This window comes from Bos taurus, chromosome 4 (assembly GCF_002263795.3).
Source record: "Bos taurus isolate L1 Dominette 01449 registration number 42190680 breed Hereford chromosome 4, ARS-UCD2.0, whole genome shotgun sequence".
Lineage (NCBI taxonomy): Eukaryota > Metazoa > Chordata > Mammalia > Artiodactyla > Bovidae > Bos > Bos taurus.
The window spans coordinates 13,304,151-13,321,524 of record NC_037331.1 but is presented as its reverse complement, the minus strand read 5'-3'; the positions used below and the strand labels follow the sequence as shown (position 1 = coordinate 13,321,524).

The 17,374-nt window shown below is 43.6% G+C and overlaps 1 protein-coding gene across 9 annotated transcripts in view; it reads right to left on the bottom strand.

Annotated features, from left to right (window-relative positions):
• The window catches only part of DYNC1I1 (dynein cytoplasmic 1 intermediate chain 1), a 379,170-nt gene that overhangs the window by 119,553 nt on the left and 242,243 nt on the right, over nt 1-17,374 (bottom strand). For all 9 annotated transcript variants that reach the window (XM_059885731.1, XM_005205164.4, XM_005205165.5 and 6 more), the window contains one exon: nt 14,743-14,868. In XM_059885731.1, coding sequence (XP_059741714.1) covers nt 14,743-14,868 — 126 coding nt within the window. The remainder of the gene's footprint in view (nt 1-14,742; nt 14,869-17,374) is intronic.

Sequence of the window (17,374 nt, the reverse complement as noted above, 5' to 3'; positions counted from 1 at the left end):
TTATACCAAACTGTTTTAACTGACACTGCCTGTTTTCCAAGGCATCATCTTTCCTACTTTGATGCAAGTGAACTAGGCAAAAATCCACTGGTCTTTTTTAAAAAATATGCTGGTAAGATGCTTAACAGCTGACCTGCCATCAATCAAGGGGTGTGGCAAATTTATTCTATAGATAAAAACACAAAGAGTTGCCCTATTTCTGCACTTTCATTCTTCCCAATGTACTGTATTTTGCAGCTCTCTGCTGTCTCAGAATTATGGTCCCAAACATTATTGATATGAACTAGTTACACCTATGGAGAAGGCAATGGCACCCCACTCCAGTACTCTTGCCTGGAAAATCCCATGGATGGAGGAGCCTAGTAGGCTGCAGTCCATGGGGTCGCTAAGAGTCGGACACGACTGAGCGACTTCACTTTCACACATTGGAGAAGGAAATGGCAACCCACTCCAGTGTTCTTGCCTGGAGAATCCCAGGGACGGGGGAGCCTGGTGGGCTGCCGTCTATGGGGTCGCACAAAGTCAGACACGACTGAAGTGACTTAGCAGTAGCAGTCACACCTATACTCATTAAAGGTTTCAGGGGGAACTACATAGAATAGCAATACATGATTTATTTGTTCATTTATATCCTTCCTTGCTTTAGAGGAGTTTTGAAGGTGAGAGCTGTGATATAAGGTATTTATGGGCTGAATTCATTCCACTGCTAGGAAGGATTCGATAGTCTTGGGTCTCTCTGGAGAAGTTTCCATGATATGGAAAACTTATCCATAAGCGTTTTGAGGGAAATACTTTTAACTTGGTTTTGAAATAATATGGGTCTGCGAAGCTCAAGGGACTCCTTTCCCATTTATTTTGACACTATTCCTAGAACACGAGACCTACCTAGCTAGCTGTGATATTATTGCTGTGATATTATTGCAGACTAATAGAGGCTGACTGGTTTCCCTTTATTTAGTGAAAAATAATCCTTGCTAATAAATGAATAGCGTGGGGGAATAGTTTCTAAGTCCCTCAAGGATTTCATAAATGTCCATTTATAAACCATCATACACAAACAACAGAAACTTCTTAACTCTTCATCAAAGAAGTCAGGCCCCCAATATTTGTTTACTAGTTCAGGTTATCACATACAGAAAGGAAAATACATTAACACCAAGACTAACAATGCCCCATATCAGCAGATATTATATCAGAGGATCTGACACACATATATATATACATATATATATATAAAGATTCCTCTTTCTCCAAGTTGGTGATGTTTTATAGAACCTGGCTCAAATATCCGCATACAAGGGGAGAACATACTGTAATGTCCCAAAGGCAGGAGTTTTGTGTTCAGCCTGTCTCTGCAACTTTCATTATTCAAAGTGGAAAATCAGGTGAAACCCAGTTCTGAAATTTAGCAAGTCCTCACCTCACAATGTGACCAAGGATATTAAAGAAAATGCCAAGAAACAGGCAGAGGGCATCGCTCAAAAGTGCAGCTTGGCAGGAGCAGGGGTGTAGAACACAGGTACAAGCAGGTTGGAGGGAACAGGTAGCACTTCCCTAAGCACCTTCCTCCAAGGGAAGTCTTCTCAAGAGTTTCAATGACAATGGGTTGACACATGTTGTCAATGCCTTTGACGACACCATGTGAAAGGAAGCAGGTGAGGATGAAGATGGAAAGACACATGAGAAGGGGTGGGGGAGGGCAGACAGCATTGTACTTTCCTACTCCCAAAGCAACCCAAAGGTGCTGCCCTACTCTGGGGCTTGCTCCCTTTGACATTCCAAGGTGATTCTGTCTGTGATGAGCAGTCCTTTAGGATGGAATATTATTCTGCTGCAGAACTGGCCAGAGAGGGGGTAGTTTGCCCGGGACAGGAGCATGAGCCATGTTCAACAAGGCAAGATGATGACTGGGCAGGGGAAAAGGGAACCATTCAAGAGAATTCAAGCATCGAAAAGGCAGCTGGTCCAGAAAACCATGAAGGTTTCTTCAAACCCTGAGGTTCTACAGTTCTATATATGAATAGGTCCTATGGAAAAAATATTAATTCATATGAGAAATAAAGAGCTTCCTTGGTGGCTCAGATAGTGAAGAACCTACCTGCAATGCAGAAGACCTGGGTTAGATACCTGGGTCAGGAAGATGCCCTGAAGAAGAAACTGGCAACCCACTCCAGTATTCTCACCTGGAAAATCCCATGGACAGAGGAGCCTGGTGGGCTACAGTCCATGGGGTTTCAAAGAGTCAGACACGACTGAGTGACTAACACTTTCATATAAGAAACAAACAGCCAAAAAACAAAATGAAAAGCAAAAAACAATCCTTTCCCCACACAACACAGCAGAACATGGTTAGTCTATCTTAGAATGGTAATTGGACTTAGCTGGGGTTTGCCTTTCCATTTATTTAAAAAAAAAATGACTAGACGATGAAACGAAAATACAATCCCTGGTTACAAATATTAAGTGGGTGTGGATGTAGAACTCTGGATCAGTAGTTAAGACTGGCTAATACAATGTCTCTGCTGCTGAAACTAAATTAAATTAATTACGGAAACCTCCACGAACCCACAAAAGCTCTGCTCACAGTACCTGACCATGCTCCCCTCACATTCTTGTATGTGTGTACACTTTGTGGCTAAAGGAGCACATTTGCCTTGATTGTGGAGCTCTTTCCAGACCTTAAGAGCTGCAATTCTAATTTTTACACTGAGAAAATGCTCAAAATGTGTTCCCTTCTGGAGGAGTGAAACTCTGTGCCTCTTTCAAGAGGCAAGCCCTTAGAAGCCCATCAACTGTTGTTCAAAACCTTCAGGCTCCATTTTTGTAGCATCTTTGTCCTGTATTTTCTGAAAGGCTTTGAGCCCTCGGACGAACATTCTTCTAGTGGCAATTTTAACATAGCTGAATGCTTTCATTTGTGCTGCAGGTAGCATACACAATAATAGCCATCATTCAGTGAATAGTGTTCCCATATAGAAGTTCTCTTCCAAGAGTCATTTTCCAGCTGCCCCGCTGCAGGATCAGAGGGTGGGACACTTGATTTTAGACATATGGAAGGGGACAGTAGGAGCTGGGCTTTTAGCGACAGAGCTTTCTGGGGCCCTGGGGAAAGTGTTATAGTTCTTGAGCCAGAGAACAAAGACAGCATGCCACCTCACCGTTCAGACAGAGCCCCGCTAAGACTATGAACCACACACATGGCAAAATACTTCTCTAAAATGTAGACCAAGAGCACTTTCCTTCAGAAAGATATTCACTGGAAGGACAGGGGCTGAAGCTCCAACGTTTTGGCCAACTGATGCAGAGCCGACTCATCAGAAAAGACCCTGATGCTGGGAAAGATTGAAGACAACAGGAGAAGTGGGTGGCAGAGGATGAGACGGTTGGATAGAATCACTGACTCAATGGACATGAGTTTGAGCAAACTCCAGGCGACAGTGGAGGCCAGGGGGACCTGGCGTGCTGCGGTCCATGAGATCGCGAGGTGTCAAACATGATTTAATGACTGAACAACAAGTTCAGGGAGAAAAGCTGAATAAGCCAAAGGGAAAGCCTTGGGTATAAGCTGCTTATCTGCTATTGTTAGCAAGGTGAGGGGATCCTGGCCACACTTTCTGGGCCCTAAGCACATTTTGGCCCCTCTTCCATCATGCTCCAGAATGACTTTTCCCATTTTTCCCTCCCCATGCTGCGTCTGTAACACAACCACCCTACGTAGTTTATCTCAGGAAATGACAATTGGCTGTCGAATCCCATACAAATTGATTGGATATGACAGCTTAAAAGAATAAATATTCTGCAGAGAAGAAAGTTTTTACTTAGACTCTTGTATTTTCGATCCCTTTTTAAAATCCCTTCTTGCTTAATTTTATTATTTCAATTAGATCATTTAAAAAATCAACACATCACATGCCAACCTCCCCTAAGAGCAATCATAAGATTTGATGATTTTTCTGATACACAGGCTAGGGTTTCAAATTTGCATTATTTTATCTACCAAATTAACTCTGAATTCTAAACCAAACTAATGCTGCCATGTGTTTTTAAACATCTCTAATCCAAACCATCTGGAGAGGCATGGCTTTGCAAAGGCAACCCTTCCAGGACACTCTGTGGATTCTGTCACTGCTTGAGGTTTTGGCAAGCCATCAACATTACGATAATTCTCTTTTATGAAATATAGCTTTTGACTAGGATTTGAGAGTCTTGGGTGTGTGCACGCAGGCACTTGGGTATACTTTTGCTCTTGTCCCTTTCTCTTTTCAGAAGATCATATTCACAACAAACTTAAAGAAATAAAGGTCTCTGTTGTATACAAAGGATAAAATTAATTTTAACTAGTCAACATTATGTTAAGAAACACACCTCTCTGTACATAGGTACTGGAAGTACTTCTTAAACAAGTTAAAAGAAGAAAACATATCAACTTTAAAGAGCAGCAACTACCAAAAGTATAAAGTGATTATGGCAATAATGATTTGTAGATGTAACATATGAACTCAGTACATTTAAGAGGAGATCATAACTAAAAATCAACTAAGCTAAATCTTTGCCTAAGAAAGCAGCATCTTGTTTAATTCTTTGGCTACTGGTGAACACATTTAAAAAGTATAAATAAAAACAAAATCAGATATGAGCATGCTAAAAGCAAACTGTGGACCACTTGTCACAACGAAGGCTAAAGGAACTTTCCCTGGGGCTTCCCTGGTGGTTCAAAGGTCAAGAATCCACCTGTCAATATGGGAGACGTGGGTTCTATCCCTGATCTCAGAGGATCCCAATGCTGTGGAGCAACTAAGCCCGTGTACCACAACTACTGAGCCTGAGCTCAAGAGCCCAGGAGCTGCAACTCCTGAAATCCCTCTAGTGCCTGTGGTCTGCAACAAGAGAAGCCACTGCAATGAGAAGTCTACGTACCACGACGAGAGAGTAGCCCATACCGCAACAAAGACGAGTGAGGCTGGTGCACTGGGACGACCCAGAGGGATGGTACGGGGAGGGAGGCTGAGGGGGGTTCAGGATGGGGAATGTGTGTATACCCATGGCAGATTCATGTTGATGTATGGCAAAACCAATACAATATTGTAAAGTAATTAGCCTCCAATTAAAATAAATAAATTTAAATTAAAAAAATAATTTAAAAACTTTCCCTGGAAGTCAAGATGCTCATTCTCCTTCCACAAATTCTTTGATAATAATGCTTTTAGATAAGCTCAAAACTTAATATAACAAATGGACAGATCCTCCTTTTTTGCTAGGAGCCACTGCCCAAAATAAGTTATACTGATGTGACTTGGGAAATATGACTGTACCTGTATTTATTACAGCCCTTTCATCCAACAGTATGAGACAACCTAAAGACATACACAAACTGGAAGGTTTCACTGAAGCTCATAAAGGGGGAAGATGTCTATTCTTTAGAAACAGATAGGCTGAAGCCCAGACTGAGTGTGTTTAGAACAAAAAGATGCCAAAGCAATGCAGAGGCGCCGCCTCAGAGGTGGCCGCAGCCCAGAACACCCTTGCAGGGGGCAGGGAGCACTAACATGGTCTGGAGCCTCACCACAGTCCATCTCTGGCTGCTGTTTCCTTTCCTGAGTGAGATCCTCCACCCCCACACCTCTGAGGGAGAGGGGTGCCTCTCTGAGACTTCTCTTTCCTTTGAGACCCCCTGGTAGAATTTCAACCTGCTTCTGCCTATATTAAAATACTGCAGGATAAAGGAAAAGCACAATCTGAGATTTACGGAGAATGGATGCCCCAACCAGGGGGACTGGAGCCCAAGTCTTCAGGAGACACAGCTCCTAACAGAGATGCTAATCTGGTCTCAGATGAAAGTAGAACATGCGTCAGCCTCATGGTCTTTACTCTCGCTCCAGGGTCTACAGAGTGAGCTCAGCGTGGCAAAGGGCCAGCACATCTCTACGGAATTCAGTGCAGCCACATGAGCTACGGTGGGCTTCTTTACTAGTGGTAAAGAACCTGCTTGCCAATGCAGGAGACACAGGTTCAATTCCTGTGTTGTGAAGATTCCCTGGAGGAGGGAATGACGACCCACTCCAATATTCTTGCCAGGAGAATCCCACGGACAGAGGAGCCTGGAGGGTTACAGGCCATGGGGTTGCAAAGAATTGGACACAACTGCACACACACACGAACTATAGAAGAGACCAGTGGGTACGCTTATGAAGCCTGTGCCCGAGGCAATCCGTGTGAGTAACTGAGCCGTGAAAACCGAGGCATCTGTACCTATGTGGATACGGGGGAAGCAGACTAGCAGGGATCCTACCGCAGCCATGTGTGGCAACACAATAGTATCAGTTACCAAAACACTGAGATAACTTTGTACTTGTTAGAAAAATGCTTTTCCCCACATCCTCCCAGTGCTCCCCTGCTCCTAGACCCCTGCACCCTCCCTCGTGCATCCTTCAGTCAGGACCTCCCCCTTCAGCACCTAAAGGTGAGATGCCTAACACAAAGGGGGCCCTAGTCCATGCTCTCTGGACAGTACCGTACAGATTGTTACATACTTAGAATTTCAGTCCTGAATAGTAGATAACTGACATTCACAGGTTACTTTGGTGCCTAACAGTGAATCCTTTATACATACTGCCTGCTGCCTGTGCATGCTCAGTTGCTCAATTGTGTCCAACTCTTTGCAATCCTATGGACTGCAGCCTGCCAGGCTCCTCTGTCTGTGGGATTCTTTAGGCAACAGTACTAGAGTGAGTTGCCATGCCCTCTTCCAGGGGATCTTCCCGACCCAGGGGTCAAACCCAGGTCTCCTGCATTGCAGGCGGATTCTTTACCGCTGAACCTCCAGGGAAGCCCCAGCTGTTTCCTGTGCTGTGCTCATTCGCTTCAGTCATATCTGACTCTTTGCAACCTATGGACTGTAGCCCGCCAGGCTCCCCGGTCCATGGGATTCTCCAAGCAAGAATACTGGAGTGGGTTGCCATGCCCACCTCTAGGGGATCTTCCCAACTCGGGAATCGAACCCATATCTCTGGCATCTCCTGCATTGTAGGTAGTTTCTTTACCCACTGAGCCACCTGGGAAGCCCCAACCGTCTCCTAGGACTCGGTAATCTCATCATTTAGTCATGAAACAAGTTTAAATGACTGGGAAGGTGGAACTTTGTAACTGCCTCAGGTTTCCTCTTCACTTGGCTCTTGTATATAAAAAGCACACAGGGGGATCTAATGAGAGGAGACGGCCAGGTGATGGGAATCAGGGCATGGTGGGGACTGGGGCCAACTGAAGAGTTCTTGTGGAGAGGGGATGGCCTCTTCTCAGCTCTAGCCTATTGTTGCTGTGAGGATCTGGCCATAGTGGGTGCCCTGTAAATGTATGAATAAAGGAATGAGTGAATGGATGAACATGTAAGGTGAGATTTCTTTGTAAACTACTCAAGTAAGGAAAATAAGAACACCAAAGTGTAAGCTTCCTTCAATGAGATGGCCTATCGTGCAGTAATAGAGAAACAACCAAATTTAAAGAGAATGCTTTTGTCTCTTCAAAGCATGTTCACCTATTACTATGGGATTATGTTTTCCTCAAAGTCATATGTTGGAGTCCTAAAACTCAGAGTGATGTTATCTGGAGATGGGTGCTTTGGGAGGTAATAGGTTTAAATGAGGTCATAAAGGGGAGGCCCTCGTCATGGTATTAATATATGTGAAAAGCTCGCTCACACTCTCTCTACGTGAGGATGGACCTAAAAGGCAGTCACCTGTAAGTCAGGGAGAGTCCTCAGCAGAAACCACAACAGCTGGCACCTTGATCTTGAACTTACCAGCTCCAGAACTCTGAGAAAATTGTTTTATGCTTTTTAAGCCACCCAGTCTGTGATACATTATTATGACAGCCTGAGCACACCAACACACCTATTATCTCTTTTGTATGTGTGCTCGGTCATATTCAACTCTTTGAGACCACGTAGACTGTAGCCCGCCAGGCTCCTCTGTCCATGGGATTCTCCAGGCAAGAATACTGGAGTGGGTTGCCATTTTCTTCTCCATATTATCTCTTTTATCCTCACAATAATCCTAAGAGGTAAACAGATGTCCATTGGCATTCAAGCCAGACCCCTGATAACACTCATTTCCATGAGACCAAGCTCTTGGGACCTCAGTGAACGGCCAGGGGGCAGGGTGGGGAGGACAAGCAGAGTTACAGGCTGGAAACCCCACTCATGCTGTTTCCAGGAGCTCACTACACAGTACCAATGATTCCTGGGCAATTCCTTGATGAAGCACAACTGCAGAAAGCCCAGTTCAGACCGTTTTAGCACAGTGCATGGCAAGAAGAGAGAAGGGCATTTAGGGGACGGAATAAAATCTTCAACATTGAGTTCTATGCCTCCAACCGATGTGCACATCAATGGGGCAGAGCAAACATTAATAAATCTTAGGTAGCTTTGTAATAATACTAAATGTCAGCTTGATCACCTGCAATATGACATGGCAAGACAAAGGAAACAATTTAAAAATAAGTTGTTCAAAGATGGACTCTCTTTTACAGCATCCCTTGCATGTAATAATAGCTCGCTTGGTCACTTGTCAAGTATACAGCTCCTTCAATGCTATTTTTAGATGAAGAATAGCCCCTGATACTATCTCTTTGTTATAATCCTGCCGACAACTAATAATCTCCCTAGATGTATCCTAATGATCAGTTTTGCTTCTTCTTACGTTAATTTTTAGCAAAGATTCTAGAAAGCAGGCAGATAAAGAATGAAAGCTGGCAAGGCAGTTTCTCTGCTGCCAGCTTCCTGGGTTGAAACAGAAAAAGAAAAGTCCCTGCTGTTTGATTTAATAAGAATCAGTGTCTAGCTCAAGCCTCTCTCATCGGACCAGTCATACTCAATTGGCATGAAAGAAGAGTTTCCAAGTGTCTGCATTTCATTTCAGCAAGTACATGTAAATTCCCGTGTGAAAGTGAAGTGAAAGTCACTCAGTCATGTCTGACTCTTTGCAACTCCATGCAGTCCATGGACTTCTCCAGGCCAGAATACTGCAGTGAGTAGCCTTTCCCTTTTCCAGGGGATCTTCCCAACCTAGGCATCGAACCCAGGTCTCCCACATTGCAGGCAGATTCTTTACCAGCTGAACCACCAGGGAAGCCCAAGAATACTGGAGTGGACAGCCTATCCCTTCTCCAGTGGATCTTCCTGACCCAGGAATTGAACCGGGGTCTCCTGCATTGCAGGGGGATTCTAACCAACTGAGTTCTCACCATGTGCTTTTTCCTAAAGACACAAAATAGCACTGCTGTGCTGCTGCTGTTCTTGTCTGATCCTTATAACCTGAATCTTTTATGCAAAAGTTTAATTCTACCTTTGTGTCACATGAATTCCTTGCTGCTGCTGCTGCTAAGTCGCTTCAGTCGTGTCTGACTCTGTGCGACCCCATAGACGGCAGCCCACCAGGCTCCCCCCCGGCCCTGGGATTCTCCAGGCAAGAACACTGGAGTGGGTTGCCATTTCCTTCTCCAGTGCATGAAAGTGAAAAGTGAAAGTGAAGTCGCTCAGTCGTGTCCGACTCCTAGCGACCCCATGGACTGCAACCCACCAGGCCCCTCCGTCCATGGAATTTTCCAGGCAAGAGTACTGGAGTGGGATGCCACTGCCTTCTCCGATGAATTCCTTAATTACCCATAATTATGTACTTTGAAATGCATCTCACAATCTATACAACCAACGATGCTGGTTTGCTCTTTGGGGTCTCCCCATCCTGCATTGCCTTTGAAAACTGGGTCTTACATTTGTCAGCACGTCCTTATCCATGGAGTTCATTCTCCAGTCATTAAGCACCTAATATGTGCCCTTACTTTGTCATCCCAGGAATTCATATTGAATACATAACCCTAGTTGTCAAATAAACTTTTTTTTTTTTTCAAATTTATTGGGATATAGTTGTTTTCTCTTCATTCATCCCTTCTCTTTTCTGACCTCTACAGAGTAACAGGGCTTCCCTGGTGGCTCAGTGGTAAAGAATCCGCTTGCTAATGCAGGAGATGCAGGTTCCATCCCTGGGTCAGGAAGATCACCTGAAGGAGGAAATGGCAACCCACTCCAGTATTCTTGCCTGGGCAATCCCATGGACAGAGGAGCCTGGAAAGCTACAATCCATGAGGTCACGAAAGAGTCAGACATGACTTAGCGACTAAAGAACAACAACTGAGCAACAACTACTTTCCACATTGAAAAGCTTAGAAAATGACATTAAAAAAAAAAAAAAAATCAGTCAGGCCATAAGGAAGTTACCCTCCCTTAATTAGAAAAGAATCCTTAAGTCAAATTCTAACACTTTTCTGGTCATAAAATACCTTGGGAAATTCTTTTAAATGAATGTATATCTTTGTGTCTATAGCTGTTTTGTTATTTAGATTACATGCCACAGTCTGGGCTAGGGAAGGGACAAAAGTTGATGGGAGAAGAAATCAAGTTTATTGCAATAAACCTCACAGCTCCAGCAGAGTTGGAGGAAGTCTCCTTTCTATGACGTGACGACAAATGCCTCACCAACTGCCCCATGGTCACTCGGCAGTGTGGTCAGCCAGGAACAGAGCTGCCTGTCCACTGTGTCCACTCCCCCCACCAGCAGCCCACATTCCCATCACTCCTCCCAGGGAGATCTGCAGCCTGGGAGAACCTCATGCAGAACCAGACGCTGAACGGCTAAAGCTGTCACTGCAATCTCACCTGTTATCTTTATAGAACCTTAATGAGAAGAGAAGATGAGGAAAAAGTCAGTTGAGGATTTTAAACATGGACACAAATGAGGTTAGTTGGTATGAACCCCACTTCACATTCTGCTTCCCCCTCCAACCCCCAAATCAGGAGCGATTTGGGTGTATGTCAATTTCAGGTCACTGTCAGATAATCCTCAAGAAGAGAATGCCAAGGACAAAGAAACCAAATCGGGAAAAAAAATAAAAGTAAAAATAAAAACCTCTGACAAAGCCAAGCCTCTAAATATAGCTTTTCCACTTTCCTCAATGCAGCTAATTCTAAGATATGTATTTCTGATTCTACTCATTCTGTTTTAAAAGAGAAAGACCACACCAGGGTAAGCAATGCAGGGTGGTCAGATGCATAACCTAATGACAGTGTGGGGAAGCCACTACAGAAGACAGCAGGAGCACTGCCAGATGGCGTGGCGGGGACCAGGGACTGACTGCTACGCAGAGTCCACTGATGTTTTCCAAGTACGGATGGCTCTTATTGAAATGAAAATAGAAAATGTGGAACCAGAGCCCATACTAAAAATTCAGTTTAGTAACGACAGAATACTGCCCACGAAAGTAGAGGGTATTTGGCCTTGCTATTTTCAGAGAGAAAGGAGCCTTCCTCCTGCAATCTTTTTACCATTAGGATAAAAGCCTGTCAGTCTTCACAAAGGAACACTGAACTGCTGTCTACATCTTGTGCATTTGTTTTCTAGTGCCCCAAATGATGTTTTTCTGAGTCATAGGATTTGTTTGCAACTATATACACTTGCCCCAAACACGGAGAATCGGCAGAGATCAGCAAGAAATGGCCAGCTAATGCAATTATTCCAAACTGATAAAAAATACAATCATAAGGCACTCGCAGCTCCTCCCTACCCTCAGCCCCCTTTCTTATTACGCAAACTAATTTTGAAATTATTAGAACACCACAGGAGAATGTGGAAACAAGTTCAACCTACCCAATTTCAGTGAGAGTGTGTCTAGAGAGGACCAGCTGTAATAAATAAGCTCTACTAATGATTAGAGAAGGAAATGGCACCCCACTCCAGTACTCTTGCCTGGAAACTCCCATGGACAGAGGAGCATGGTGGACTACAGACCACGGGGTCGAAAAGAGTCGGACATGACTGAGCAACTTCACTAATGATTAGAAGTGGAGTAACAAAGACAGTGAGGAGGGTTTGGTTTCTCTCATGTCTCATCCCTGGGTTGGGAAGATCCCATGGAGAAGGGAATGGCTACCCACTCCAATATTCTAGCCTGGAGAATTATGGACAGAGGAGCCCGATGGGCTACAGTCCACGGGGTTGCAAAGCATCAGACACAACTGAGCGGCTAAGACTTCTACATGTCACTATTTTTAGTTCTGTGGCCACTCCAAATTCCCCCTGAACTACCATGGCTACTTCACGGCAACCAAACTATCCTGTTACTTCTTCCCTCCACCTCACCTCCACCCACCAAGTCATGTGCACCTTCCCTGGCTGTCCAAGTTAACCCTGCTTTGGTCTCCCAACACCTCAGCCATACTCAGGATCACAGCACTTCTGTTTTCTTTCTGCAGACACTGTTACTTACTTGGTGGTGATTCAAACTTCAAGATCAACTATGGCAAGATGGGTCACTATCCCAAGAGAAACGGTACTGTCCAGGGCATGCTGTGTCATGTTCAACATGGCTGAATCCCCTCCTGGAAAAACTCTTGCTCTTCTGACCACCACAGAAGCAGATCCCAGCAATGAGTGAGCCAGAGGGAATAAGTGTCTGTTGGCGGGGAGGTGGTGGGGGGGCGTGGTAAGAAGGGGCAGGGATTTGGGTAGGAAATTTCTCAAATAGGATCAGGTGGCAGGGCATCAGAGGAGCAAAAGCAAGAAATTCCTCTCTAGTTTGGGTCAAAGGGGAAAAAAGAATGATGGGCATACATTCAAATGAAGAAGCCAACTAGTCTCATCACTGATCACCCCCTTTATTCTTCTCTCCTCTACACGGCAGGAGTTTTCAACTACTGCTGCATATTCAACTCGCTTGGAAGCTTTCAAAAATGACTAGACTACACCCTAGACTAATAGTTAAATCAGTAGACTGTTCTTTTACATATATCACATAACCCCAAAGTTTCAAAGGACTAGGAGTCTCCCCTTTCTCAGTAAGAATGGTAGGTAAAGCTAAGAACCCCCACCAGTTTCTGGTCACCAGATGAAGTGCAGATAGTAGCAGGAATTTGGGGGAATACAGAGATATCTTCGTATCTTTTGGTAGGATATTAAGAGCACTCTGACTTGAAAAAAAAATCAAGAGCATATCTTCTAGAACACATACATTGGAGCATTTAAAAAGCAAGTAAAAATAAGGTTAAAGGCATTCTAGTGAAGCTTTTCATAAACGATCCCAAAGAGAGCAGGAGACGAAAAGAAAGGATGTTCTTCTCAGTCAATGCTAGCATTAACCATTGTGTCAGAAAACACAAAATTTGAAAATTCCAGTTAATTCCAGAAGGTTTCTTCTGGAATTTGTGTCTTCACTCAACTTATTAGTTCCCACTGACCTGTTACTCTGCAATGCTGTGAATGTTAAGCACATTCTCAAATTGTTATTGTCACAGGCGACCTACTGCTAGTTAATATAATAATAAACATTTTTTTGATGATAAACATTTTGTACACTGACCAAAACAATATAGTGTGTCACTTCTTAAAGTTAAAAAAAATTCAGTATATGATTTTATACACTATTCAAAATACTTCAAATGGTGCTTTTTTTTTTTCTTTTAAATGTGCTTCTGTTTATCCCATAATCCTTTTAGTATTTTCTCGGTAATTCAGCAAAAACTCTTTAAACTGAATAAAATTAGGATTTTGAGCTTCTATGTTTACAGAAAGAGCATATCAGACTGACAAATTTGATAATCTTAAAAAGAAAGAAAAAACTGTTCTCATTTCAAAGGTTCAAGAAATAAAGGTTATTTACTAGGCAGACCAGGACTTCTTGTTGTTTTTATGATAGCAAATTAGAAAAACATGGTCAGAGTTAGAGGTTACTCAATCAGGTTGGAGCTACTAGGACCTTTATTCCAGCAGTCCTTGTTCCTCAAATTATATCTGATAATGTTCTGAAGTCTAAACATATTTTAGTTCAAAACGATACTCAGCTCTTAGATATAAAATGGCACTAAGTTTTCAAATATCAACAGGTTTACCCAGTCTCCTCAACTGATGTATTTGTTTTCAGAGCAAGAGTGGCAGATTTGTAATATCTGAGGAGCTGAGACTCTGAGCAAGAATGCTTGCTTGCATCTTCCTGTGCGTAATCACAGGAGAGGGGCATTAATACAGGGGTTGGTGCTGGCCACTACCAGGGCCTATTATTTCAGCAGAGCCGTGGCAACAGGGCAGTTGTTACATACTTTCAGCCTGTTTTGTGTCGACTGGAGGAGTGGACCGATGCGTCAGCAGACACAAGCAGTAAAACATCCCAAACTAGCTGCAAACCACAAACAGTATCTGTATTTCTCAATGATTCAAAAAAGCGGGTGATAAACCTTCCCCTAAACTGGCTACCAAAGTATTATTATCTGTGAAGTAAGATGGTGCCCGTCCACTTAAAACTGGCGAAATCGCACTGAACCGCATTTCAGAGCGAGGAGGGAACTTGAAATGCTCTTGCTCTGCGGATGTCCACGTGGGTGGGCAAACATATGTTCCTGCTAAGCAGAGGAAGTGGTACACCCGGATTTCTTCCTAAGTGCGAGGCCTTTATAAACTCATGCTCATGGCGCTGTTTTAAATAGAAAGAAAATGACACACAGTCCCCAACCAGGCTTCCTAACTGTTTGGAGAGGGTGGCCACTTTCCCAAAACATTAGGTTACTGTGGGGGAATTTTCCAAAATTGTCAACAATTCCGTTTTTAAACTCAGTGCTTCTTCTCCACACGGAACAGATGCAAGGCAGCAGGAGCTATATTTGGCCTCACGGGAGATGTCAGTTATTTTTGCAGTGCTGACTCCTACCTGACAGTGGAAGACATACTCTGGTGTGGTTTTCTTAAACTTCATGTTCCAAACCAAGGCTACTCCATCTGGTTCATGCGGAGCATCTTCATTGTTGTTGTAGGAAGCGACCATCAGCTCAGGGTACTAAATGGAAGAAGTCACAAGATGCGTTATGCCAAGATGACAACACAGGGAAAGATTCTTATTCCAACTTGAAATGGTACTTGCTTTTTAATCTGTGGCAGACTTAATACTGGGGCTTCCTGGTAGCTCAGCTGATAAAGAATCTGCCTGCAATGCAGGAGACTCTGGTTTGATTTCCGGGTCAGGAAGATCCCCTGAAGAAAGGATAGGTTACCTACTCCAGTATACTAGGGCTTCCCTGGTGGCTCAGATGGTAAAGAATCTGCCTGCAATGTGGGAGACATGGGTTCGATCCCTGGGTTGGGAAGATCCCCTGGAAGAGGGCATGGCAAGCCACTCCCGTATTCTTGACCTGGAGAATCCCATGGACAGAGGAGCCTGATCTACAGTTGATGGGATCATAAAGAGTTGGACACGACTGAGCGATTATAAGCACAGCACAGCACATAACTTAGCACCAACTTCGTGTCTCAGCCCACTGCAATCTGGTTTCTACCCGCAACATTCCACATGTGCTGGCCATAGTCACCAGTAACCGCCACACTACTCACACTGCTGAACCTCTGCGGTATCTGACCTTTGGGCGGCTTCCTCCTCTCTCCTATGCTGGCTTCCATCACACCTTTCTCTCCCACTCTTCTGAACCACTGTTTTTAGCCTCTACAGTTCCTTCTATTACCTATGGGGGGCTGGGGCTGTTTTCTGTCCTCTTGTCGGTCTCTGTTTACACATTCTTCCCTGGTGATCTCATCAATAGCTTTAATTAGCATTCATATACTGACAATGTTCAAATATTTATCTCTGGGCTTGATCTCTCTCTAAGGTGTATATTTTACAGCTGCTGCAGATTTCTCAAGGCTGTACATAGACACATCAGATGCAATGCACAGAAAAGTGAGCTTGCTGCCTTCTACAAAAACCTATTACTCTTCCAACGTTTCAACATTCATCACATTAGGACTTTGACTGTCTGGGCCAGACACTCATGTTCATTTTTACTCCTCCCTCTTTCTTCTCTGTGTGCTGTTTCAGTACTTCCTCAATACCTTTCAAATGTATGCTTCTTTCTATCCTTAAGGTCAGAGCCTCCTAAATGAATTTCTTGTCTGGATGAAGACAACAACATTTTAAATGACTTTCTGCTTCTAGGCTTGCCAGGCCCCACCCTCACTTACTCCACTCTCCATCCTTTGTCAATATGACTTTACAAAACATGTATTTGACTAAGTCACTTCTCTGCTTAGAATAGCTTAATGGCTCATCATTACTTTCAAGATAAAATATAGGTCATTTAGGACCCTTCATGATCTGTTCTTGGAGGAGGAAATGGCAACCCACTACAGTATTCCTGCCTGGAAAAATCCCATGGACAGAGGAGCCTGGAGAGCTACAGTCCATGGGGTTGCAAGGAGTTGGACACGACTGAGCAACTGAGCACACGTTTTCTGTTAGCTTCTACTTTTCTGCCTAATCTCTTACAACCTACCCTCTTTCCTCCCAACCCCTAGCTATGACCCAGCCTCACTGGGCTAGTTCTGAGGTTCATAGGTACAGCCTCTGTACCATGAGTTGACACTCACTCTCATTGAAAAGCCTCTCCTGTGTTGGTTACATTATTAACTTATTCATTAAGACTCCATGTAGGCATCAAGTCCTCCAGACAATCCTACCTAATCATTCACCACCCCTCATTGTCTCTCATCAGCCCCCTTAGCATTACGTATGTCCTCCTATGAAGGCACGTGTCAAATTGTATTATGGCTTTTCCCGGTCTATGCCCATGACTAGACTGTAAGCTCTTTGTGTAGGGGCTTGGTTTTATTGACCTCGGAATCCAGGCCTAGTAAGTCCTAGCACGAGAAACTTGTGCCAAAATCTCCTGAATTACAAATACTCTTTTTTATGTTAGTGACCCTATGCTCAGCAGCAAGATCCTATCTTTAATCCTTTGTTAAATAATGCCAACAATTAAAAGCTCAAGTAAAAGAAACTCAAGTAGTAAAATAACTAAGAGGACTCTATAGCAAGTAGAAATACCTACTCACCATACATGAACTCTATGTTCAGCATTAGAAATAAATCGGTTGAATTTCACCACAGGTATTTTTGAGTTAGAGTACATTTTATGAAAACGTCATTCCTACCTGGGATTTCCATAAGGCAGCTCCATTAAATATACTATCAGGATTATCAGGATTATAGCTGATCATACCACTCTCTGCTCATGGGTAATTTAGTTCTTTTCCTTCTTATTCACTATACTGTATATATGTAACATAAGTTTGTCAGTAAAAATTTGAACATCAGCTTTTTTTTTTCCTATCAAAAATAATTAAGCCTGAGTCTATGTGTTTTATTCATTCTTTGAACTCCCCCAGCTTAAGAAAGCTGCAGAGAGTTACAACTTGCCAGTTGGTGCAGAGGAAGTATAAGCCTGCAATGAGACACATGTATGCGGCCACCAGGGGAAGTAATCATTCTTTATTAGAAAACACTCCTCAGCGGA